Source organism: Dasypus novemcinctus, chromosome 9 (genome assembly GCF_030445035.2).
Source record: "Dasypus novemcinctus isolate mDasNov1 chromosome 9, mDasNov1.1.hap2, whole genome shotgun sequence".
NCBI lineage: Eukaryota > Metazoa > Chordata > Mammalia > Cingulata > Dasypodidae > Dasypus > Dasypus novemcinctus.
The window spans coordinates 107,817,219-107,844,521 of NC_080681.1; the positions used below are offsets into that span (position 1 = coordinate 107,817,219).

The 27,303-nt window shown below is 42.7% G+C and overlaps 1 protein-coding gene across 2 annotated transcripts in view; it reads left to right on the forward strand.

Moving 5' to 3' along the window:
* WASF2 (WASP family member 2) overlaps positions 1 to 27,303 on the forward strand; it is a 90,579-nt gene that overhangs the window by 56,460 nt on the left and 6,816 nt on the right. For both annotated transcript variants that reach the window (XM_004455720.4, XM_058304034.1), the window contains exons 2-7: positions 2,154 to 2,326; positions 19,417 to 19,551; positions 20,088 to 20,241; positions 22,823 to 22,940; positions 23,966 to 24,096; positions 26,699 to 26,854. In XM_004455720.4, coding sequence (XP_004455777.1) covers positions 2,197 to 2,326; positions 19,417 to 19,551; positions 20,088 to 20,241; positions 22,823 to 22,940; positions 23,966 to 24,096; positions 26,699 to 26,854 — 824 coding nt within the window. In that variant the 5' untranslated portion in view covers positions 2,154 to 2,196. The remainder of the gene's footprint in view (positions 1 to 2,153; positions 2,327 to 19,416; positions 19,552 to 20,087; positions 20,242 to 22,822; positions 22,941 to 23,965; positions 24,097 to 26,698; positions 26,855 to 27,303) is intronic.

Consider the following 27,303-nt stretch of genomic DNA (forward strand, 5'->3'; position numbering starts at 1 on the left):
TGAAATAAATTTGCCGTTTTCCCTAGTACAAAAATCATAAGGCCATTTTAGATTTGTTTCACAAGATATGGAAGCAGGACCAGCCCAGTGAGCCTTGGCTGTGGTCATATACATTTCATTGTGATAAAACTTCCTCCGAGCTTTGTAAAGCTAGGTAAGAATTTGATACTCTAAATCTAAAACAATAGCTCAGCATGAACCTGAAGTGCTGGGGGATTTCCTAGGGAAAGGGGCTCAGCTGACAGGATAAGAAACAGTATCACTGGAAGGTTTCAGGATCTGCTCCAGACGCTTCCTGCTGTTTCAAGAGCCTTTTGGCCCAGGTGTATTGAACTGGATGGAAGGGAGAAAGGGAAGCTTTTGGGTAGATGAGAAAGGACCAGGGACCCTCAAAGCACAGTTTGTTCAGATTACGTTTGCAGTATTGAACATGTAAAATTTTCCTTGATATCCTTTCATTCTGTCAATTTACAAACTAAACTTTAGTGGTGTTAATAGATACTGGCAGCTAGTATTCAGTTGTACGTTAATAGTTACCCTTCAAGGAAGAACTGGAGAAGTTATATCCTCATGTATATCAGTGGAATTGCTATTGGCAGTTTGATTTCATTGGAGATTATCAGATAACTGAAGCTCTTTTTTTTTTTAAGATTTATTTTTTATTTATTTCTCCCCCCTCCCCTTCACCCTGTTGTTGTCTGTTCTCTGTGTTCATTCACTGTGTATTCTTCTGTGTCTGCTTGTATTCTCATTAGGCAGCTCCGGGAACTAATCCTGGGACCTTCCAGAGTGGCAGAGAGGTGATTATTCTCTTGCGCCACCTCAACTCCCCTGTTGTGCTACGTCTTATTTTCTTTCCTCTGTGTCTCTTGTTGCATCATCTTGCTGCACCAACTCTCAGCGTTCGCTGGCACTCCTGCTTGGGGCAGCTTTTCCTGCTCAAGGTGGCATTCCCATGCAGGGCGGCTCTCCTGCACGGGACCACATTCCCACATGGGCTGGCAATCCACATGGACCAGCTTGCCCTCACCAGGAAACCCTGGGCATCAAACCCTGGACCCTCCTATATGGTAGACAGAAGCCCAATTGGTTGAGCCACATCCATTTCCCAGAAGCTCTTTTTTGATCCTTAAAATTGGTGGCCTAGAATCTTATCTCTCCTGGTTATGGGCGCCCCATGGTTAGGATCTCTACCATCCATTGCCTGCTGAATGGGCTGTTCTCTGACCATGCCTCCTTTGCCTCTGGAGACTCTTTTTGGTTGGAGTAGTAATGGTCATTTTAAGGTTTTTAGGTTTTTTATACTGCCTGTGTACCTCAACCAGCAGGCACCAACTCAGAATTTCTAAACTTATCCAGCAAGCCTTCTAATAACAAACTTCAAGAAAGGAAAAAAAAGGGCAGTGGATGTGGCTCAAGTGATAAGACCTCTGCCTACCATATGGGAGGACCCAGATCCAGGTTCAATCTCTGGGGTCTCCTGGTGAAAAAGAAGAGAAAGCGTGCCTGCGTGGTGAGTCAGTGTCCGCGTGGTGAGCTGAGTGCCTGTGCAATGAGCCAGGTGCCAATGTGGGTGCCCGTGCAGCGAGCTAAGTGCCCACATGGTGAGCTGAGTGCCCAAATAAGTGCCTGTGCGGCAAGCCAAGTGCCCACGTGAGTGCCTGCATGGTGAGCCGAGTACCTGCGCAGTAAGCCAGTGCCTGTGCAAGTGAGTCACGCAGCAAGATGATGACACAGCAAAAAAGAGATGAAGGGGGGAGAGTCAAGGTGATGCGAAGCAGAGACTAGGAACTTAAGTGGCACAATTGACAGGGAACCTTTCTCCACATCAGAGGGCCCCAGGATTGAATCCCAATGAATCCTAGAGAAAGACGAGAAGACTAAAAGAGAAATAGATACAGTAGATCACACAGTAAATGGACACAGACAGCAAAAACAGCAGGGTGGGGGTGGGTGAGGAGGAGGGGAAGGGAAAAATCACTTTAAAAAAAAGAGAACGAAACGGGGTGGGGGGCGGGGTTGGTGAAAGGGGAAGAAAAGATTTTTTAAAGCTGTTTTAGATAAAGCAAAGACCCAAAAAAAAAGACTCACACAAGCCCTAGTGTGCCTGGAATTTGTGGTTGAGTAATACCTTCCTGTTATTTCTTTTTTAGGTTGTTTTTCATCATTCAGAACATTGCCTGAAGCAGGTCCACCATGCCGTTAGTAACGAGGAACATCAAGCCAAGGCACCTGTGCCGTCAGACGTTGCCTCGCGTTAGAAACGAGCTGGAATGCAAGACCAACATCACCCTGGCAAATGTCATCCGACAGCTGGGCAGCCTGAGTGAGTGCGCAGAGAGCCTGTGCTTTGCCCTCAGGGGTCTTTGGTGCTCTTTATTTAGTTTCCTTCTCCTCCGTGTTCCTATTTCTCCCCATCTGCCTTCCCTAGGTAATGAGAAAATGTATCTCAACCCCCCCCCCCACAAAGAGAAGCTCCTTTTTCGTGCATTATTCCCCTCAATGCTTTTTTCATCTACCACCACTCTCTAGGTTCCCTCCCCCTCCCCCTCCACCTGCTTCAAAAGAAAATCTGTGGGAAGGGTGGCAGGAAGGGCTGCAGCAGAAACTGCAGATGGAATGACAGAGCGGAATTCTCTGTATAAAGTGGGAGGTTCACAGAGCAGTATCTTGGGTCGGGGAATGTGCCTGTAATTGCACGAGCTGTTCAATGTAGCCTGACTTTGTTGAAATCTCAAATGTACCAATAGTCTTTATCTACCCAACACTCCCCCAACCCCTTTTCTTCCCAAAGAGGAATAAAACAAACATGCATTCAGAGAGATTCTGGGTGATTTGTCCACCCTAGTACACATTTAATTGTGCTTCAAGCCCCCAGGTCCAAGTTCAGGATACAAATTACTTCTGCAGTCTCTGAGGTTTTGAGAGTTTTGCAAACTGCATGAACACACAGTGACACAAATTGTAACTGGAGCCATTCTTCTCCTGGGATGAAAATGGGGGTTAGCCTAGTCTGTTTTCCAGCTGAGGAAAAAGCCAGCAAAATTGCACGTTTTTTTTTTAATTGGCAAGAATGAATGAGACCGCTTTGGGTGGGGTACATGCATGTGGTTTGGATTTCATTCTGAATCAAGCTGACTTTATTTGAAGCCAAGGTGTGGGAACGGCAGATGCTTGGATAGGTTCCGCATTTGTCTAGTGCCACTCTAGCTCCCATAAGAACCTCTGTCAAAATGCCATTTTAGTGATCTTCCTTAGCACAGGCATCTTGGTGTGAATCATTTCAGACACTCACCCCTCCTGTTGCATCACTGCCCTTAGCAAAGGCAGTGGAATATCAAGAAAACGTGCATTCTCCCAGATAGTAATAGGCCCTCCCTTTAAAATAGGAACCTGGGGAAACAGAGCTCTCTGTGACCAGATGACATTATAGGGTCTGAGATTCCTAAGATTTCACCTAGCTCAGTTGATCCAGGGCTTAGGGAAGCCCAGATGGCACGTCATGAAGAAATGAAACCCTACCAGTGCCTTTCTTAGACAAAGGAGCATTGACAGCAGTGCAATAGCAGTGCAGCTGACAGTGAAGCATGTGAAGACTGTAGAGAGCCTGACTTTTTTTTTTTTTTTTTTTTTAAAGATTTATTTTTATTTATTTATTTAATTCCCCTCCCCTTCCCCGGTTGTCTGTTTTTTCTGTGTCTTTTTGCTGCGTCTTGTTTCTTTGTCCGCTTCTGTTGTCGTCAGCGGCACGGGAAGTGTGGGCGGCGCCATTCCTCGGCAGGCTGCTCCCTCCTTTGCGCTGGGCGGCTCTCCTTATGGGTGCACTCCTTGCGCGTGGGGCTCCCCTACGCGGGGGACTCCCGTGTAGCACGGCACTCCTTGCGCGCATCAGCACTGTGCATGGGCCAGCTCCACACGAGTCAAGGAGGCCCGGGGCTTGAACCGGGGACCTCCCATGTGGTAGACGGACGCCCTAACCACTGGGCCAAAGTCCATTTCCCCTGACTTTTTTAAATAAAGATTTATTTTATTTCTCCTCCTTCCCCTCATTGTTTGTTCTTGCTGTCTGCTCCCTGGGAGGGAGTCATCTCTGCTCCCATTTGTTGTTTCTTCCATTGTGTTTCCTTGTGTCTCTTTGTTGTGTCATCTTGTTGCATCACCATGTTGTGTCAGCTTGCTATACCGGCCTACTGTCTTGCACGTCATCTTTAGGAGGCACCAAGAACCGAACTGGCATTTTCCATGTGGTAGGCAGGTGCCCAGCTGCTTGAGCCCCATCCAGTTCCCCTCACTTTTTTTTCCTGTCTGACTGCATCATTGTCTTTTTGGTGTGTCTCTTTGCCATGCGGGGGCTTGTGCCTCTCCATGCTGTGTTGTGCTGCACCTCATCACACAGGTCTGGGATGCCTTTTTTTCTTTGGTTATCAAGATTGAACCTGGGTCCTCCATACGATAAACAGAAACTCAATTGCTTGAGCCACAGCCACTTCCCCTCACTATTTTTTGAAGGCATCATTTCTGCTTCTGTCACCCTGAGAAGGCCAAGCGGGTAGAAGTCAATCATACTCTGTTTCCTTTTCCAAAGGACGAAGGACATCTAGCTAATGATGCTTCTTATTCTCAATAGCAGGAATTATATTCTCTCTCTCAGGTGTTTTCCCAGGTAGTGTTGATGGATGCCATTGCTCACACTCTTTCACCTGTGATCAGACCACACCTATCTTGAGGGAGCCTTTCTGGGTTCAGGATCAGCTGTTGACTAATGAAACAAAGTTTCTTCAGTGTGGAACTGACTCTTTTTTTAATTTATTTTATTAGAGAAGTCCTAGGTTTACAGAACAACCATGCATAAAATACAGGATTCTCATACCCCACCCTAACACCTTGCACTGTTGTGGAACATTTCTTACAACTGATGATAACACTCTTTTTTTTGAGGTCCCAGGCCAGGCATTGAACCCAAGACCTCATAATGTGGGAAGGTGGCATTCAACCACTGAGTTCCATCAGCTCCCCGACACATTTTTGTAACTGTACTTTTTTAAAATTAACCAATTTTATTACTATAATTGTATATTAACTAAAGTTCATGGTTTAATTTAGGGTTCACTGTGCAATGTAGTTCCATGGACTTAAAAAAAAAAAAAGGAACACTATACTTTTTTTTTTAAATTTTTTAAATTAAAAAAATATATATTACATTCAAAAAATATGAGGTCCCATTCAACCCCTGTACTTTTTTTTTAATTAGAGAAGTTGTGAACTTAGAAAACAATCATGCATAATTTCCATATAACACCCCTCCACCAACACCTGGAACCCTGTACATTCTAAGCCTTAAACTTCTCATTCCCTATCCCCATTCCATCCCCTGGTAACCTATATTCTAGATTCCAACTATGGGTTTGCTTATTCTAATTGTTTCAAATCAGTGAAATCGTGTGATATTTGTCCTTTAGTATCTGACTTATTTCACTCAACATAATGTCTTAAAGGTTCATCCTAGTTGTCACATGTATAAGAGTTCCTTCTTTTTTTTCTTTTTTTTTTTTTTAAAGATTTATTTATTTATTTAATTTCCCCCCCTCCCCTGGTTGTCTGTTCTTGGTGTCTATTTGCTGCGTCTTGTTTCTTTGTCCGCTTCTGTTGTTGTCAGCGGCACGGGAAGTGTGGGCGGCGCCATTCCTTGGCAGGCTGCACTTTCTTTTCACGCTGGGTGGCTTTCCTCACGGGTGCACTCCTTGCGCGTGGGGCTCCCGCACGCGGGGGACACCCTTGCGTGGCACGGCACTCCTTGCGCGCATCAGCACTGCGCATGGCCAGCTCCACACGGGTCAAGGAGGCCCGGGGTTTGAACCGCGGACCTCCCATATGGTAGATGGACGCCCTAACCACTGGGCCAAAGTCCGTTTCCTCCTTCTTTTTTTAACAACTGAATAATATTCCATATGTGTTACGGCATTTTATTTATCCATTCACTGATGGACACTTAGGTTGCTCCCATCTTTTGGCAGTTGTGAATAATGCTACTGTAAACATCAGTGTGCAAATACACCTTCAAGTCCCTGTTTTCAGTCCTTTCAGGTATATACTTTTTTCTTTTTTTTTGAAGATTTATCTTATTTATTTCTCTCCCCTTCTCCCACCCCATTGTCTGCTCTCTCTGTCCATTCTCTGTGTGTTCTTCTGTGTCTGCATTCTCAGTGGCACCAGAATCTGGGTCTTTTGTTGCGTCACCTTGATGCATCAAATCTCCGTGTGTGTGGTGCCACTCCTGGGCAGGCTGCACTTTTTTCACATGGGGTGCTCTCCTTGTGGGGTGCATTCCTTGCGCTTGGGGCACCCCTACACAGGGGACACCCCTGCATGGCACAGCACTCCTTGCGTGTGGCAGCACTGTGCATGGGCCAGCTCACCACACGGGCCAGGAGGCCCTGGGTACCAAACCCTGGACCTCCTATATGGTAGGCAGACGCTCTGTCAGGTGAGCCATATCCACTTCCCTCAGGTATATAATTAATAGTGCGATTGCTGGTTCATGTGGTAGTTCCATACTTAGCTTTCTGAGAAACTGCCAAACTGGCTTCCACAGTAGCTGCATCCTTTTACATTGCCACCAGCAGTGAATGAGTGTTCCCATTTCTCCACATCTCTCTTTTTTTTTTAAAGATTTATTTTATTTATTTCTCTCCCCTTCCTCCCCCCCCCCCCCATTGTCTGCTCTCTTTGTCCCTTTGCTGTATGTTCTTCTGTGTCCACTTGTATTATCAGGTGGCATTGTGACTCTTTTTTGTTGCGTCATCCTGCTGTGTCAGCTCTCCGTGTGTGCGGAATTATTCTCCTCCTGGGCAGGCTGAACTTTTTTCATGCGGGGCAGCTCTCCTTGCAGGGCGCACTCCTTGCATGTGGGGTTCCCCTACACGGGGGACACCCCTGCATGGCACAGCACTTCTTGCGCGTGGGCCAGATCACCACACGGGCCAGATCACCACACGGGCCAGGAGGCCCTGGGTATCAAAACCTGGACCTCCTGTATGGTAGGTGGATGTTCTTTCGGTTGAGCCACATCCATTTCTCTCTCTCTTTTTTAATAGCAGCCATTCTTATGGGTGTGAAGTGATATTGTTGTGGTTTTGATTTGCATTTCCCTGATGGCTAATGACGCTGAGCATCTTTTCACATGCTTTCTGGCCATTTGTATATCTTATTTGGAGAAATGTCTATTCAAGTCTTTTGCCCATTTAAAAATTTTTTTAAAATTTTTATTGAAGTATATCATCCATACATGAACACGCATAAACAGTAAGTGTATAGTAAAGATTGTGAACTTACAAAATAAACATACATAACATCACACAGGGGTCTCATACATCACCCCTCCACCAGCTCTTTACATTGTTGTGAAACCTTTGTTACAAACTATGCAAGAGCATCGTCAAAATATTACTACCCACTATAGTCCTTATCTTACATTTGGTGTATTTTTCCCCCAACCCATTCTGTTTTTTTAAAATATATTTTTGTTACAGATATTGTGAACTTGCAAAACAATCATACAGATGTGTAGATTTCCCATACAACTCCACACCCTGGTGGAACATTTGTTATAGATTATGAGATAATATCAGACTATTACCACCAATCTTGGTCCATAGTGTACATTTGGCCCACTTTTTCCATACACCTTCATTATCAACACAGTACAGCTTTGGCATTGATGCAAGAATATTATAGTATTGCTGTTAACCACAGTCTGTAGGTCACACCAGTTATAATTTTCCCATGCTTCTCCATATTCCCATCACCCTGCAATAGTGATGTACATTTGCTCTTGCTCACAGAAGGACTCACAAGTACCCTTTTTTTTTTTTTAAAGATTTATTTATTTCTCTCCCCTTCCCCTGCCCTCCCAGTTGTCTGTTCTCTGTGTCTATTCGCTGCATCGTCTTCTTTGTCTGCTTCTGTTGTTGTCAGCGGCACGAGAATCTGTTTCTTTTTGTTGCGTCATCTTGCTGTGTCAGCTCTCTGTGTGTGCGGCGCCATTCCTGGGTAGGCTGCACTTTCTTTCACACTGGGCGGCTCTCCTTAAGGGGCGCACTCCTTGCGCGTCGGGCTCCCCTACGCGAGGGACACCCCTGCGTGGCAGGGCATTCCTTGCACACATCAGCACTGCACATGGGCCAGCTGCACATGGGTCAAGGAGACCCGGGGTTTGAACCGCAGACCTCCCATGTGGTAGACGGACGCCCTAACCACTGGGCCAAGTCTGCTGCCTGTATTTGTACCCTTAACCACAATTCTCAGCTACCTCTGGAGTCACTGTGTTATTCAGTCCCTAATTATTCTTTAGCTTTCTTTCTATTGGCATTTACTTTCCCAGACTACCTTTTTCAGCCACAATTCCATTTATAAACCAGTTGCTACTCACTATAATGTGTTACTATCAACTCTATCCATTTCCACACTTTTACAGTCAAGTTAATTAAAACTTCTACATACATTAAGCATCCATAGTTCTTCTCAACCCTCCTCTTACCTCCTAATAACCTATACCCTAGGTTTTAATTCCATGTGTTTATTATTTGTATTTAGTTCATATTAATGAGACCATGCTGTATTTGTTCTTTGGTGTCTGGCTTACTTCACTTAGTATAATGTCTTCAGGACTCATCCCATGTTATCACATATGTCCCAATTTAATTTTTTCTTACTGCAGCATAGTATTCCATCATATGTATATACCACATTTTGTTTATCCATTCATTGGTGCATGGACACTTGGGTTGTTTCCATCTTTTGGCAGTTGTGAACAACACCGCTGTGAACATTGGTGTGCAGATGTCTGTTCATGTCATAGTTTTTAGTTCTTCTGGATATGTTCCTAGTAAAGGAATTGCTGGATCATATGGCAGTTCTATATTTAGCTTCCTGAGGAACCACCAAACTGTTTTCCACAGAGGCTGCACCATTGTACACTCCCACCAACAGTGAAGAAGTGTTATTTTCCACATCCTCTCCAGCACTTATTGTTGTCTGTTTTTTTAATAATGGACATTCTATGTGGTGTTAGATGATATCTCATTGTTGTTTTAATTTGCATTTCCCTAATAGCTAGTGATTTGGAGCCCTTTTTCATGTGCTTTTTGGCCATTTGTATTTCCTCTTTGCAGAAATGTCTGTCTAAATCTTTTTCCCATTTTTAAAATGAGTTGTTTGTCTTTTTGTTAAGTTGAAGGATTTTAAAAAAATATTCTGCATATTAAACTTTTATCAGATATGTGGTTTCCAAATATTTTCTCCCGTTGTATAGGTTGTCCTTTTACTTTCACAATAAAGTCCTTTGAGGCACAAAACTTTTTAACTTTAATGAGGTCTCATTTATCTTTTTTTCTTTGCTGCTTGCTCTTTGGGTGTGAAGTCTAAGAAACCATTGCCTAGGTTGTGAAGATGGTTCTCTATACATTTTTTTCTAGGAGTTTGATAGTTCTAGCTCTTATATTAAGGACCCATTTTGAGTTGAGTTTTGTAAATGGAGATCCACTTTTCCTAGCACAGTTTGTAGAAGAGATGCTTCATTCCCAATTGAGTTGTCTGTTTGCCCCCTTGTCAAAAAGCAGTTGGCCGTAAATTTAAGGGTTGATTTCTGAGCTCTCAGTTTGTTTCCATTGAACTATATGTCTGTCCTTGTGCCAGCCAGTACCATGCTGTTTTGATTATTGTAACTTTGTAATAAGTCACTCCCCTCCCCTGAGGTGGCTTCTTTGTTTGCTCATTGTTTTTGCTCATTGTGGTTTTTGTTTTTTCTTTGGTTTTGTTTTGTTTTGTTGCTTGTTGTCTACTCATTTTTTTTGCTCATTGTCTGCTCATTGCCTGTTTGTTTTTTCTTTAGGAGGCACCGGGGAATTGAACCTGGGACTTCCCATTGGGAGGTGGGCACTCAACTACTTGAACCACATTCACTCTGTTCGTTTTTTTTGTTTTTTGTTTTCAACTCCATTAGTTTTTGTTCATTGTTTTTGCTTATTGTCTGCTCGTTTTCATTCAATGTCTCCTTGTTGTCTGCTCATCTACTTTAGGAGGCACTGGGAACCAAATCAGGACCTCCCATGTGGGAGGCAGGCAGTCAACTGCTTGAGCCACATCCGCTCCCTTAATAAGTTTTTTTTTAAAGACTTATTTTATTTATTTTTCCTCCCGCCCAGTCCCCCTGTTGTCTGCTCTCTGTGTCCATTTGCTGTGTGTTCTTCTGTGTCTGCTTGTACTCTCATTAGGCACCTCTGGGAACCAATCCTGGGACCTTCTGGAGTAGGAGAGAGGCAGTTACTCTCTTGCACCACCTAAACTCCCTGTTCTACTACGTCTTATTTTCTCTCCTTTGTGTCTCTTGTTGTATCCTCTTGCTGTGCCAGCTCTCGGCGTCGGTCAGCACTCCTGTGCAGGACACCTTTCCCGCACTAGGCGGCATTCCCATGCAGGGCGGCACTTCTGCTTGGGGTGGCATTCCCGTGTGGGCTAGCACTCCGCATGGGCCAACTCCTCCTCACCAGGAGGCCCTCAGCATCAAACCCTGGACCTCCTATATGGTAGACAGAAGCCCAGTTGGTTAAGTTACATCCGTTTCCCCTGTAATAAGTTTTAAGATCAGGAAGTGTGAGTCCTCCAACTTCATTCTTCTTTTTCAAAATGACTTTAGCTATTCAGGGCCCCTTACCCTTTCTTATGAATTTGATGATTGGCTTTTCCATCTCTGCAAAGAGGTTGGAATTTTGATTGGGATTGCATTGAATCTGTAAATTGCTTTGGGTAGGATTGACGTCTTAACCATATTTAGTCTTGTAATTCATGAACATAGAAAGTCCTTTGATTTATTTAATTCTTCTTTGACTTTTTTTAGCAATGTTTTATAGATTTCTATGTACAAGTCCTTTACATCCTTGATTAGGTTTATTCCTGTATAATTATTTTAGGTGCTATTGTGAATGGAATTACTTTTTCTTGATTTATTCTGATTGTTCATTGCTTGTGTATAGAAACACTATGGATTTAGGGGTTTTGATCTTGTACCCCATCACTTTGCTGAATTCATTTATTAGCTCTAGGAGCTTTGCTATATTTTTTTCATGATTTTTTGTATATAGGATCATATCAACTGTAAATAGAGAAAGTTTTACTTCTTGCTTTCCAATTTGGATGCTTTTTAGTTCTTCTTGCCTGATTGCTCTGGTAAGAACTCCCAATACAATGTTGAATAATAGTGGTGACAGTGGGCATCCTTTCTTGTTCCTGATATTAGAAGGAAAGCTTTCAGTCTTTCACCATTAAGTAGGATGTTAGCTTTGAGCTTTTTATATATGACCTTTATCATGTTGAGGAAGTTTTCTTCTATTCTTAGTGTTCTAAGTGTTTTTATCAAGAAGGGATGCTGGATATTGTTAAATGCCTTTTCTGCATTGATTGAGATGATCATGTGGTTTTTTCCTCTTTATTCTGTTCACATAGTACAATACATTACTTGATTTTCTTATGTTGAACCAACCTTGCATACCAGAGATAAATCCCACTTGATCATGGTGTATATAATTCTTGTAATACACTATTGGATTTGGTTTACTAGTATTTTGTTGAGGATTTTTACACCTGTATTCATAAGAGAAATTGGTCTGTAGTTTTCTTATGGTATCTTTATCTGGCTTTGGTATTTATTCATCTAATATACATGCATTGAACATTATTTTATATGCTGAAGGGATACAGAGATAAGGGTCCCTCTCTTTCAGGAGCTCATAATCTACCAGTGGAAACAAATAAATAATTCTTTTTTCTTTTTTAAAGATTTATTTTATTTATTTCTCTCCCCTTCCCCCCTCCTCATTGTCTGCTCTCTGTGTCCATTTGCTGTGTGTTCTTCTGTGTCCACTTGCATTCTTATTAGGCAGTACCGGGAATCTCTGTCTCTTTTTTGTTGTGTCATCTTGCTGTGTCAGCTCTCCGTGTGTGCGGGCGCCAGTCTTGGGTGGGCTGCGTTTTTCACAAGGCGTGACTCTCCTTGTGGGGTGCACTCCTTGCACATGGGGCACCTCTACACAGAGGGCATCCCTATGTGGCATGACACTCCTTGCACGCGGCAGCACTGCGTGTGGGCCAGCTCACCATACGGGCCAGGAGACCCTGGGTATCGAACCTTGGACCTCCTATATGGTAGGCAGACGCTCTATCAGTTGAGCCATGACTGCTTCCCAAATAAATAATTCTTAAAGGGAGAATTGGGGGTGGGTGGGAAGGGAACCCATATTTGTTGATTGCCTGCTTTATGCTATTTTATTTTTTAAGATTTATTTATTTCTCTCCCCTCCCACCCCCCATCCCCACCCTGGTTGTCTGCTCTGTGTCCATTCGCTGTGTGTTCTTCTGTGCTTTGATTCTTGTCAGTGGCACCGGGAATCTTGTGTCATCCTGCTGCGTCAGGTCTCTCTATGTGTGGCGCCACTCCTGGGCAGGCTGTACTTTATTCGCTTGGCTCCTTACGGGGCGCACTTCTTGCACATGGGGCTCCCCTACGCGGGGGACACTCCTTGGACGCATCAGCACTGTGCATGGGCCAGCTCACCACACTGGTCACGAGGCCCTGGGTTTGAACCCTGGACCTTTCATGTGGTAGTTGGCTGCTCTATCAGTTGAGCCAAATCCTTTCCCTATGTTTTTTATAGGATCTTGGCATAGATTATCCCATTTAATCCTTTCCGTAATCCTATAAGATTAGATGGTGGTATTCCCATTTTACAGATGAAATGGAGGTTCAAAAGAGTAAGGTAACTTGTCAGGAGAGACACATCATCCAGTAAGAAGCAAAGTCAGTATTTAAACTCAGACTTCATAAGAATTTCTCAGTTCTGTTCCCTACTCTCTGCCTCTGACCCTGGTTCAGACCTTGTTGCCTCTCACCTTAATTATTGCTTTCGCCTCCTTCTGGCTTTAATTTCTCTGATCCAGCCCCCTTAGATCTATCCATATACCCCTACAGGAGTGATCTAAAACATAATTTTCACTTTTGCTTGTATAATTCCGAATTGTTCATATTTTTTTCAGTTGAGCATGTGTTTTAAAAGCACATTTTTAAAGTAAGATTACAAATCTTAACTATTTATCTCCCTCTGTAAATTCCTTGGCCTGGCGTTCAAAGACTCTTCAAGATTTGCCTTCCTTTCCAGCCTCCTTTTCTACAATCCTTCTCCCATTTTACAATCTTTTAAAAAGATTCTTTTGGGAAGTGGAGGTGGCTCAAGCAGTTGGGTGCCCTCCTACCACATAGGAGGTCCCAGGTTTTCTTCCTGTTGCCTCCTAAAGAAGATAATCAAGACAGCAAGCTGATGTGACAGGCTGGTGCAGCAAGCTGACACAATTTGATGATGCAACAAAGAGACACAACAAGGAAACAATAAGAGATGCAACAAGTGGGAGCAGAGGTGGCTCAAGCCATTGGGCACCTCCCTTCCACATGGAAGGTTCTGGGTTTGGTTCCTGATGCCTCCTAAAAAAAATACAAGCACACAAGAACATACAGAGAGCAGACACTGAGTGCAAACAAAGAGGGAAGAAGGAGAAAGAAATTCTTTTTAAAAAATCATATATATATATAATATACATATATAATCTTATATATATATAAAGATTCTTTTAAATTGAAAAGGGAATATGGGAAGGAAGGAAAGAAAGAATGAAGAGTAGTTCTGAAACAGACCATGCTGTTTCTCGTACCTTCATGCAATGCTCTTGTTATTTCCCTTGCCTGGAAAGCCCTTGCCCTGCCTTCCTTGTTCACCTGGCCACCTGTAGCTGATCCTTCAGAACTCTTAGCACTTATCTCCTCCAGATTGTGCTAAGTTAGCTCCACGGAGCTCCCATTATATGCCTATATTATTAATATTATCTACCACATTATGTTGAAAATTATCATTGTTTCTTACACTAAGTTAAAAGTTCTTTGAAGGCAGAAATCATGTGTTATGGGTTGTTTATCCTTGAACCCCGGTATCTTCTTGTATAGTACCTGGCACCCAGTAGAAGCTCAGTAGATGTTTGTTGAACAGTTCATGCCTATGTTCTCTTCACCATTCCATCCAAAAAAAATACGAGGGAGGAAAGAATACCTTCTGTGGAGAGTGGAGGCACAGGTAGGGCTTCACAGAAGAGGTTATATTTAAATTAAGCCTTGAAAGATGACTAGGATTTCTTCTAGCAGAGAGGGACACAGATATGCGCTCTCATATGTGCTTCAAGCTCATGACCTTGGCCTCATGTGTATTGTACTCTAGCCATACTGCTTGGTCTAGAAGGGAAAGTCTGATTATGGACTGGATAAAGCACAAAGCTAAAAATTTCACGGCCATGGATTGCTCCATGATTGCATATCCAGAATTATTTACACTCAGTGCAGTGAGGCTGACATTTCATGTATTCATTGCCATATTTTACAAAATATAGGCCCAGAAAGCACTTTTGATCAGTATCCTGGCCACCCAGGAAAATGGAATCCCCACTTTCATTAGGAAATCATACCATGATACTGGTTTTTCTGAGTGGGGTGGGGTGGTGTGGGTGGGGGAGGCATCAGGGAGCCCCAAGATTCCCATGCAGACTTCAACAAGAGCATCTTCACATCTTTAAAAAACAGTTTTACTTATTTTACTTCCACATAATATTTCATTTGAACAGTTCTGCTAAGGAAAAAAAAATTGAAGCATGGTTCTGGAATTTTTAGTAAAATGTGGTATCTGTTATGAATGTTGCTGATGATCTCCATAGTCTGAGTAAAATTTAACTCTCTACAGGGTTTTCTGCTGTTTAAGTATGACACTTCTGTTTCAGAAGCACTTGAAGACTAGGGTTTACCAAATTACTGACTGGAGTATATTTGAAATTTCCTCTAAGTCTAATATTTATTTATTTATTGCCTTTTTTAAAAAGACACATAGATCACAAGAAATGTTACATTAAAAACTTGGGATATTTAGATATTCCACACTCTTCTAAATCATTGATATGTTTGAGCAATATAAGGAAGAATCTTATTGTAACAACCCACAGTTTTAGCTCATTTAATCATCATGACAACTTGGTGAGGTAGATATATAGTTATCCCCATTTTACAAATGAGGAAAGTGAGGCTGAGAGTTTGTCACTTGCCAAAGAGTACACATGTATAAACAAAAACAACTGAGGCTTAAATCCAGGTTTTCTGATTTGAAGTCCATTTTCCTTCCGTATCATAGTGTGGGCAATACTGTGCCTAGGGCCTGAGGTGATGGACAGTGGGAAAGATTTCGTCCTACCTCACTCCCTTTTAAAACAGAGTCCTCAATGTTACCCATTTTATTTTTTATTTTTTAATCTTTTTTTATTCTCTCTTTTTTTTTAAGATACTTAGATCACACAAAATGTTACATTAAAAAATATGAGGTTCTCATATACCCCACTCCCCACACCCCCCACTCCTCCCACATCAGCATCTTTCATTAGGGTGGTACATTCATTGGATTGCATTTGATGAATATATTTTGGCACACTTGTACACAGCATGGATTATAGTTTATGTTGTGGTTTATACTCTCTCCAAGTCCATTCAGTGGGTTATGGCAGGATATATATGTCCCACATCTGTCCCTGCAATATCGATGAGGACAACTCCAAGTCCCAAAAATGCCCCCATATCACACCTCCTTTTCTCTCTCCCTGCCTTCAGCAACTGCCACGGTCACTGTCTCCATATCAGTGATATAATTTCTTCCATTGCTAGAGTCACATTAATTCTGCAGTAGAATACTGGTAAGTCCACTCTAATCCATATTTTATTCCTCCATCCTGAGGACCCTGGAATGGCAATGCCCACTCCACCACCAAATTTAGAGGAGACTTAGATCCCACATGGCTAATGGAGGGGACTCTCCTGCTTGCAGTTGTAGATTCTCTCGGTTCCTTCGTGTGGTGGTTGACCATCCTCACCTCCTTGTTAGCTGACCTGAGTAAGTCCAACGAACTGAAGAGTAGGTGCTACAACTCTGCTGAGGCTTAGGGCCCAGCTGGCACATGGACAGTCAAGAGAGAGTCAAGTCTCCTGGTCATACACAAACCCCACCGCCAACCACAGGTTCAGAAAAGTGACAGAACAGAAGAGGCATATGTAGAGGAGTCACATCTGAGTCCAACTCCATCACACTCAGGAGCACAAATTCCAAAGTAGGGCTCACTGGCAAGGCACTGAACTCCAGAGTTATCTGCCATGACCTTAGGACATGTCTCCATAGCCCTCAGGAGCACCACTACCTGAGGTTCTATCTGCTTTGGCTATCTCTGAGATCCTGCTGACATGCGTGTAAGCATGACCTTTCTGATGACCTCCCGACTCATTTTGAAGTCTCTTAGCCATATAAACTCATTTATCTTTACCATTTCCCCTTTTATTCAATGTCTTTTTCTAGTTGCATCACCAGCCGGTGCTTGGTAGTAATACCTCAGCACCAGGGCAGCTCATCTCTGAGAGTCATGTCCTACGCTGAGGGGGAAGGTAATGCATTTATATATCAGGTTTGGCTTAAAGAATGGCCACATTTGAGCAACATTGAGGCTTTCAGGAGGTAACCCTGCAGCTCTAGGCCAAGTTGAAATTTCAAGCACACAGGCTCATAAACATAGTCATCACTATCAAGGGCCCATCACTGGACCATCCTTCTTCACTGGTCTTTGCCCTTGCACTTGGGGGATTATTGCTATTCCATTGGGGAATGCAACAGAGCTCCCCAGGATGGGAACTCAGCACTCCCTCAGTTGTTGTGTGAAACTCTACCCCCTATGTCAATAACCAATGAACATCTGAACATATCTATATACCTTATACGCGTGCCCTGGAGAACTCCCTCCCACCCATGCATCCCCCATCAGTGCTCTTCCAAACTGTTGCTCTTCCTCTGCCATAGTTGAACCCCTCTGTGATCCAAAACTTCTTAAAAAATGAACCCTAATATATTGCCAAATTCAATTAATAGGGAAATGAAATAATAATGATAGGTTTAAAGATTAGAAATAAAATACATAATTTAGAAAAACTAAAAGTAAAAAACAAATTGGGGTATTAAAAAATGAAAAATATCATAAAAATATTTTTTGACGTTTTCCCTTTCATCACTATAATAGGTGTTGCACTGTATGTACAGTGGCAATGTTACCATTTTATATGTTAGGGTCCTCTGTAAGATTTTATCTTGAAAGCCACTGTGGAATACTGAGCCACTGCTCTACTATCCCTGCCCCCTTCACTAAAGAGTAGGGAATCCTGGATATTCTCTTAATGACTAAAGGGTAAATCTGGGTGGCTAACAGATATTTTTGAGCCTGGTTTATTCCCCACACATAATGTTGCATGTTTCTCTGCCTTCTAATCACAATATCCATTACCTGGATGTTCTTATGGGAACTTAGCCATTTATGGACAGGGATCAAGGAGGACCCTCAACTTGCAGGAGAAATGCAGCTCTTTAGCTAATTTGAGTCCTTTGAGCATTGGAGCTTTCCATAGTTGTTTAGATCACAAAACCATTCAATATGCATAGAATTGCTTTTCCTTGATTAGGAACTCCTTGTTGACTAAATTTACCAGCAATCCAAAATTTGCAGTTGATTGGTCTTATCCTTACTTTCCAGGTTATACTGGGAAGGTGAGCTGCAGTTCACCCTCGAAGGTGCAGTTTTGGCCTCTCAGATTTTTTTTTTCCCCTCAAATATGAACTAAGCATAAATGTGTCTTAGAGGCTAAAAATTCGAGCCTTACTTTAAATAGGTCTCAAAGTAATTATCTTTTGGTCGGGCATGGTCACATTTATACCTGCCTTCATCTTGCAGATAAAAAATTTAGATGGATGTAATCAAAACTTCTTAAAAAAAAAAAAAGTTGAAAACCCAGAGGAATCCTTTTGTAAAGGAAAAGCAGAACCCAAATTTGAATGACCAAATTGTATCCTAACTTCTGGCCAGAAACATCCATAATTGAATACCAAATATAATCCATTGCTAATAAAAATGAAGGAAAAAAATTTCCTTCTTTTCTTTAAAAAAAAAAAATTCAGATGGTTTATTTACTTGTTCATACCACTTTTTATTCCTAGTAAAAATGTGCTTTGTGGCTTAGAATAATGGTATGGAAGTAGTGTCAAATTGCTGTTTTGTTCCTTTGGCTGCAGATTCTCCTTGCATTCCAGGATTGAAAGTAAGGAACTCTTCTTTTTCTGAAAAACAAGACATTGTGGAAAGACCACTTAGAAATGTTGTTTTTCAGGAAGGGCTTGAAAGTTTCAGCTTTTTGCTTGTTCCCTAAGATACAGATTTGAAGGATTGTAATCTAGAGCAAAGACTTTGAAAATTGTAGGTTATAAAACATAAAATAACTTTTTCACACCTTAGAAGAAGCTGTATGTCTCTGCTGTGGGTTGTTGATAATAAGTTCAAGACCCCTCAAAGATACCACAACTCATCATTATTCAAAATACTTTTGAAGCTCCATTGAGAAAGTGATTTCTTACTTTGCATGTTAATTACAGACACCTAGAAGGTTCTAACTCCCCATCTGTTTTCCAGAACCATTTTACAAAAGTGTTTTTATAGAGCATTGGGACTAAGGGGTAAGCAAATGTGCAGACATATTTCTACTCTTCCAAGATTAATATTTTGTGTTACACCTTTAAATTTTATTCAGCCTTCTTTGAGTTTCATGATTGTTCAACCAAGAAGACTCTATTAGGTATAGCAAGCTATGGAGGTATGGCTCTATTTCTAGGAGCAAGTATCTGCATGTAGCACGAACCATCTTGGGGAGTGTGTGTGTGTGTGTGTGTGTGTGTGTGTGTAATTGAAGAATGGGGAGTACAATTCCTGTCTTCTTTTTTTTTTTTTTAAGATTTATTTATTTCTCTCCTCTCCCCACGCCACCCTGGTTGTCTGTTCTCTGTGTCTATTTTGCTGCGTCTTCTTTGTCCACTTCTGTTGTTGTCAGCGGCACGGGAATCTGTGTTTCTTTTTGTTGCGTCATCTTGTTGCATCAGCTCTCTGTGTGTGCCGCACCATTCCTGGGCAGGCTGCACTATCTTTCATGCTGGGCAGCTCTCCTTAAGGGGCGCACAGGGCTCCCCTATGCGGGGGACACCCCTGTGTGGCAGGGCACTCCTTGCACGCATCAGCACTGTGCATGGGCCAGCTGCACACGGGTCAAGGAGGCCCGGGGTTTGAACCGCGAACCCCCCATATGGTAGACAGATGCCCTAACCACTGGGCCAAGTCCACCGCCCCCGATTCCTGTCTTTTGCAGCCTGTTTTCCTGATCATTTATGCCACTTTTATGCACTGGTGACTTGGTTTCTTTGCTCTTTGCAGGTAAATATGCAGAGGACATTTTTGGAGAGCTCTTTACTCAGGCAAATACCTTTGCCTCTCGGGTAAGCTCCCTTGCTGAGAGGGTTGACCGCCTACAAGTTAAAGTCACTCAGCTGGATCCCAAGGAAGAAGAAGGTAAGGAAGCTGAGCTCAGCATTTGCAGATGCTGCTGAGCAGTTTCTTAGAATTTTCCCCCTGATTTATAAAAAAAGTGAGGAGAGAAATCAGAGAGACCTGTGGAGTTTTGCTTTGAAATGACATAAGCCTGGGTGGTGTGAAGAAACCTTTTTAGCTCTACCACACCCCCACATACTCCCTTTCTCCCATTCCCCCAATTCCCTCTTTCTCAAATTTCCCTTCCCCCAGTCCTATTTTGCTACCATAAAAGTCCTTGGAAGATTCACTCCTCCTAAGGAGAGGACTGCTAGATCTGGCCCATATAGTAAACCTTTGTGTTGCCTCATTTTGTTCAGTCATGAAATGGCTGGGCTGCTGACAGCCTTGTGGGGCTTCCCCAGAGGAGGAGGGAAAAAAAAGAAAAAGAAAAAAAACCTGGCTGCAGGCAGCCGCAGCCAAGAAATGCCGCAGCTGAGCCCTCTCTAACTGGTGTGACTCAGTGTTTGCTCAGATAGCCTGTCGTCCATTTTCTAACACCTTCCATCTTCTCTCAGTGTCGCTACAAGGGATCAACACCCGAAAGGCCTTCAGAAGCTCTACCATTCAAGACCAGAAACTATTTGACAGAAACTCTCTCCCAGTACCTGTTTTGGAAACATATAATACTTGTGATACTCCCCCACCTCTCAACAATCTTACCCCTTACAGGTAATGGCTGGCTAGCTCTCCCCCTTTTCAGTATATAAGTAAACAACTAGATTTTTTTTCCTAAAGATGTTTTTTCCATCAGAGGATTGTATCAAAAAGCTCACTACCTACCAAAATTCCTTGTGGCAGCAGAAGCTAAAATTTACCATATAAACAGTTCTCACTTACTCATGTTTGGTTTCTGAAATTCGTAGTGAATATATACTTTGCTATAGCATTGCATGCTGCAGAGTCTAATTTGGTGTAAGCCAGGTCCATCTTGGACTCCATCCAAGGAATTTAGTTTTTATAGAACCAAAAGGACTTTGTTACAAGGCGGTCCAATAGCATAGATCCCACGGGCAACATTCTAGCAAGGCTCCCACTTACTTGGAAACCACTCGATTACCAGATGTCTGGGCTTGTTGTTGGGGCGGGCCTCGTGGACTGGCTGCTCTGGGCCTTGAAGGGTCCTTCCAAGGCGTAAAAAATAATTGGCATTTTTCCAAATGAGTGTCTTTCACTTGGTTTTGAACATTCTTTTGACATTCCTTTCTGAAAGGACCTACACTTTTGTGGCTAGACTTGAGAAGGGAAGGTAGCTTTATAGACAACTTAAAGCCCCTCCCTTCTAGCATAGTGTTGTCTTCCTACAAAAAACCACTGAGCAGAGGCAGAAAGTGAATATTTATCTTGCTTTTATCCATAAATATCTTAGAAACAGGTTAAAAGTAATTACAGATAGCTAGAGGCAGAAGTCTTCTGTGAGACTTGGGTCTACTACAAAGTAGAATGTGTGTGTACTTGTGAAATTCAAGGGCACCATCTTGATTCAGGAAGCCTGAAATAGAAATATGGTAGCTTCTCACACAGAGTGCATTGTACCTATCCTATATTACTGTGTGAAATTCTGTTTCCCTTTGACTTTCAAAGAGGATGATAGCTAGCATAGCATGATGGAGACTTGACTCTGGCCCCATCGTTTAGTCTAGTTGGATTTTGGTAGGGGTTAGGGGCCAGAAAGGGATTATATACCTGAAAATATTGAAGAGAGAAGTACGATATAGGGTGTATATGTAGGATAGAATAAACAAGTGATATTAAGAAAATTTTATTTTTCAATTAATGGTTTTCTCCCTTTATTTTTTTTAAAATTTTTTAATTTTTAAAGATTTATTTTATTTCTCTCCCCTACCCCCCCCCCCCCCATTATCTGCTCTGTGTTTCCACTCGCTGCGTGTTCTTCTGTGTCTGCTTGTACCCTTGGTGGCAGTGGGAAACTGCGTCTCTTTTTTGTTGCGTCATCTTGATGCGTCAGTTCTCCATGTGTGTGGCGCCACTCCTGGGCAGGCTGCTCTTTTTTCATGCAGGGCGGCTCTCCTTGCAGAGTGCATTCGCGGTGGCACCCTGAGTAGCAGAGCACTCCGTGCACAGAATCTCTGTGCATTGGCCAGCTCACCACATGGGTCAGGAGGCCCTGGGTGTCGAACCCTGGACCCTCCCATATGGTAGGTGGACGCTCTATCAGTTGAGCCACGTCCACTTCCCTATTTTCCCTTTTTAAAAATAAAAAAAATTTATTTTGAAATACTTTCAAACTTACAGGACAATTCCAAAAATAATACAAACTCAATTATGTGTATATGCATTAACAGAAATGGCCCATTGTGTAGTAACTCAAAGCAAGATTTAATATAAAAATCATTAGTGTTGTATTTGGAAATGTTTTCCATGTGTTGTGATAGGATTGGAGGCCAGGGAATAGAATTATGTTTCTGATTCTTTTTAGTTCGGAATAAGTTAAAATAATTGTCCACCCCTAACCACATGCTTTCTGGAAATTGAGAGGGCCTTGGCCATGCCAAAGTACAGGATTCTAACCTAGATCATCAAGTCTGGCACAGATAACCCTGACATTGACACTCAGTAGCTGACTATACTACTGTCACTGCCACTAGATGTGGAGATTAAATTTGTGGTCATAAGACAGCTGGCCATCTGTTCTCACCGGGGCCTCCTTGTGGTGGTGGGTGGGGGGCAGATGCTGAGCTACTCTAGAAAAAAGCAAGAAGTTGGAATGCTGTGGTTGTCTGTAGTTGCAGAGGAATAACATCTGTATACATACACACTCATGTATATATGTTCACAATGTGAACCTGCACATATGTGCACAGATTTCAAGGGGGGTAGAAAGCCTCTAAAGCTTCCTAGAGTATGGGGAATTGGTGGGGGCAGGGGAACCAGTATCAGAGATCCCCTCTGATGTGCCAGGATATTAGGATATCCTCAGGGAGTTGTCTGTGGCTATGCAGATCATTAGAAATAATCAGGGTCCCTGCTGCTATAGCCCATTCTTGTCCTGACCATGCAAAATTCCTCTACCAAGAATTGAAAGTAAAGGCTAAGGTTCTTAAAAAGCCACATAAATAAAGAGGTACCATTCAGGGGCATCGCTGTTGTGAGAGAGGAAATATGCAATCCACTCAAATGACCTCTTGATTCCTCAGTATAAAAACCACTAACTTGTAGGTGTTTGGAATATTGGATTTGGTTGGGAGCTCATCTATCACCTGACAGCTACTTGTCTTCATTTCTATCCCAGGGACGATGGAAAGGAGGCACTCAAATTCTACACAGACCCTTCGTACTTCTTTGATCTTTGGAAGGAGAAGATGCTGCAGGACACCAAGGATATCATGAAAGAGAAGAGAAAGCATAGGGTGAGGGGAAAGGGGCGTCTGTTCTACACATCAGTAGGCATGAGTGTGGAAGGGGGATAAAAAGGGAAGCCAGTCTTATGTGAAGTAATCATTCCGAGTGGCTGCTTGCTTGCATGCCAGGTGAAACTAAAAAATATGTGTCTACACTAAGCACAACCAAGATGAAAGTAAAAATCACACTAAAATGTGTTTGTTCCCCCCGGCGCTATTAACAATTGAGTATATTCAGGCTGAGTTTTAGAAATTGACTTTTCTATTCACCATTTATTTCTCTTGCAATTTGCACCTGACTCTGCTGGACACTCTAGCTAGGCGAGTCCCTTCCCTGCCAGTTTTGCAGCTCATTTCTCAGAGATCAGCACAAGGCACTGCAGTGTTTGATTTGCAACAGGAGGAGTTTAACACCTTCATTCCCAGGTGGGGGTGAGAGTAGGGGAGAATTTTTAGAGATACTCCTTGCCCTCTGTAGACTCTTAGTGGTGTGTGTATGTATGTGACCTACCAGCTACAACCTCACAATCCCATTATGACTTCTAGGAGGCCCAGGAGACGACCAGGGGCATATATCTACACAGGCTGAAGAATTCTTCATGGGTGTTTGTTGTTTGTTGGTTTTTTAAACTCTTTCCTTATATCTACCCCAGAAAATGCAGTTGCCATTACTTCTCATCTCTCTTGACTGACCTTGGTGGCAAGCAAATAATAAATAGCTGTTTACTAACTTTCCTGACAATCAGCTGTTCAAAAATGTTAATGTGCTATCCAAAAAGGTAGTGGGTTTCCCATCGCTAGAAGTGCTTAAGCATGGAATTGAGCAAATGTTTTACCCAGGAGATGATTTGGATTCAGTGACCTCTTCTAGGTCATGCCACATCAGTAACTCTGTAAATTTTGTAGTGTTATTACTTTATTGTATGTTGTCTAGGCAAAACCATGTCTTCCATATATGTCTATGAATATGGGTGGAATTTTAAAGTACTCTGGAAAATGATTCACAAAGCATTTTCTGTTCTTTTTTATTATAGAAAGAGAAGAAAGATAATCCAAATCGAGGGAATGTGAACCCACGTAAAATCAAGACACGTAAGGAAGAATGGGAGAAAATGAAGATGGGACAAGAATTTGTGGAGTCCAAAGAAAAGCTGGGGCCTTCTGGGTAGGTGATCCTTCTGAACTATCAGTAGTATTCTGTGAAGGGACCTTGGGACAAGAGTCTCAACAGCTCTGGCATGACACATTTCACACTCTCTGCTGTGTGGCTTCAGTCAATACTACTATTAATCAGTTACTTTAAAGTGCATCTATCTGGTGATTAAAATTTGCTAAATAAATCAGGAGACTCAGCAGTTTAAATGAAGTGGTCTGAGTCCCCGAGGGGTCTTGAAAGGAAAGCCTATGACTTCTAGCGCCCTTTTTCTGCCTCACACCACATGTGTAAGGGCACAGAGGAAAGACTGGAAAGAGAAGAAAAGTGGTCTTGGGAGCCCTTTGCCTCTAGAGCATTGATTTGAAGGTCGTGCCTAGGAGTTGGGCATTTCAGGGAAGTGGGGAGTTCATGCACATCACCAAAGCAACTTTTCAATCAGCCTTTGTCAGTCTCATGAGAGAGTCTGGCCAAGAGACTGCCTGCAGACCTCAGAGACAGTGTGGGAAAGGCCGCCTGGCCAGTATTGAGGCTATATATCTCTGTGGAGAAATAGTGGATGTCATTCTGACCTCATTTCTCAATACCAAGCCATGCTGGAGGTTTAAAGGGAAATAAAATGGATTTTAAAGCTTAGGTTTGATGCTTATCTTGGTGTCCGACCTGTGTGACATTCAAAGTCAAGTCACCATGACTGCTTAGCATGCATGTCACCCTGGTTTCCCCCCTAAATACATTGCATCCCGGCTGTCAGAGAATCATGCCAGCCCATGTTCCATGTCTGGGAATGATGAAAGGAAAGAGTTGAGTTGTTCTTGGCTTTTAGGGCTAACTCTGCCATGAAAATCGTGACTTTTTAAAATCTTGGCACTTCTGATACTTATCCTTCCTCAATAAGAGATTGGTTTTTTTTTTTTCCCTAAAGATTTATTTTTTATTTATTTCTCCCTCCCCCACCCCCATTGTCTGTTCTCTGTGTCCATTCTCTGTGTGTGTGCTTCTGTGTCTTGTCAGCGGCATCAGGCATCTGCATCTCTTTTTGTTGCGTCGTCTTGCTGTGTCAGCTCTCCATGTGTGGCGCCACTCCTGGGCATGCTGCACTTTTCACATGGGGTGGCTCTCCTTATGGGGTGTACTCCTTGCATGTGGGGCTCCCCTACATGGGGGACAACCCTGCATGGCACGGCACTCCTTGCGTGCATCGGCACTTTGCATGGGCCAGCTCACCACACAGGTCAGGAGGTCTGGGTTTGAACCCTGGACTTCCCATGTGGTAGGTGGACGCTCTATCAGTTGAGCCAAATCCGCTTCCCTCTATAGAGAAATCAGCCGTGAGGATACCTTTATTACCTTTACCTCCTGGTAAAAGGGGCCATTTCGTTCCCTGGACCCATCCTGTTCACATAGCCACTTTTCATAGTTTCAGTGATTCTAAGGCCAGAAGCATGCATGTTCATAAGTCCTATTTTTTTGTGTTTATTTTTTGTGTATGGGATGGGGGGTAGGGAAGAAAGGACTTTGCTTCCCATTTCCCTGTTGTCTAGGAGGTTTGGGGTTTGGCTGCATGGCTAGCCTATCTGGACATGCTTGTTGATGAACCTCCAAAGATGTGTCCTCGGCCTATGGGCTCCAGGCCTTGGGAATTTTCCACATGAGAGCATCATTTGATTCTGTTAGTTCCCTCCAACTCTCGTCTCCTTGGGGTCTGTTTTAGATGAATTCTTTCTTTCTATTTATTTATTTATTTATTTATTTATTTATTTTAATTTTTAATTTTAATTTTTTCCTTTTTTTTTTAATGTTACATTAAAAAAATATGAGGTTCCCATATACCCCCCACCCCCCTTACCCCACTCCTCCCACATGAAAGAGGTAGGTGAGTTCTTTAACATCTCAACAGTGGTGGAAAGGGGATGAGGGTGTGGAGCAGAGCCCGCCATATTTTGCTAGCTGATGCTTGGTGTATTTGTGCTTATTTGTTGTTGTTCACACAGAGCAAATATACCCAAGGCCTAGTGCTCTGAGGGACAGCTTTCATGAAGCAAGCCTAAGCACCCCACTTTAATTGGCAGCTCGTTTTGTTTGATGTGAGACCTGACAGAGAGACCACATCTGACTACCACACAGTAACCTGTATTCATCCTCAGCTTAGTTTTGCGATCAAATGCCTCCTTGGCCTTTGAGCACTCTGGAGGCTTGCTGACCTCAAAGCTAGGCTGCATGCCAGTCATGTGTTCTCAGCTCACCTGCCTGTGGGGCTTGGCTTTGCCCTTTGCCACAAGGCAGACTTTGGGATTTAGATATAGGCTCCACCTACATTTGGGAGAAAATTTAAAAGAACTGCTGGGTTTGACTAGGCCAACACTGGGAAAGGAAGAACTTAGTTTTGGTAATCTGGGGTTGAATTCTATTACTGAAACACTTGTTTAACAATAGAATATTTAGTCCTAAAATAAGATTTCAGAATAACAGAGAATATATGGGGAATATACTTATTTTATTTCTTCCTAATAGATTTTGTATAACAAATGTGCTTTTGTGATATCTTTTAAGAAAAAAGAGAAAGTACCATTCTGGGTCATTAATTGAGTTTTGGCATTGGGTTCATTGTCAGGTATCCACCCACCTTGGTGTACCAAAATGGCAGCATCGGTTCTGTTGAAAACGTGGGTGCAGGCTGCTATCTACCACCACCACAGTCAGACTCTGCTTCTCCACCTTCTCCATCCTTCTCTGAGGACAGCTTACCTCCCCCACCAGCAGAATTCAGGTAAATGGTGGTCCCTCTTCATCTACTCTGGGTGGTTAAACTCTCAAGAACAAAATAAGAGTTTGAAATCCAAGCCAGTACCACTAATATAATGCCAGGAAAATCTGTTTAGGTAATAGAAATAATTAACACTCATCAAGTATTTGCAAGGGACCAGGCATTATGCTAAACACTGTATATATTACTTAACACTCACAGCAGCCCTCTTGAGTAGATACTATTCTTATCTGCATTTTACAGATGAGACTGAGACTCAAAGGGGTCAGTTAACTTACCTAAGGTCACATAGCCAGTACAAGGCAGAGCCATAAGGATTAGTAAGCAGGTCAGTCTGACTTGAGCTGTTCTGGGGGGGAGCGGGTATGGCTCAAGTGGGTGAGCTCCTGCCTCCCACATGGGAGGTCCTGGGTTCAGTTTCCGGTGCCTCCTGGGGAAAAAAAAAACACAAA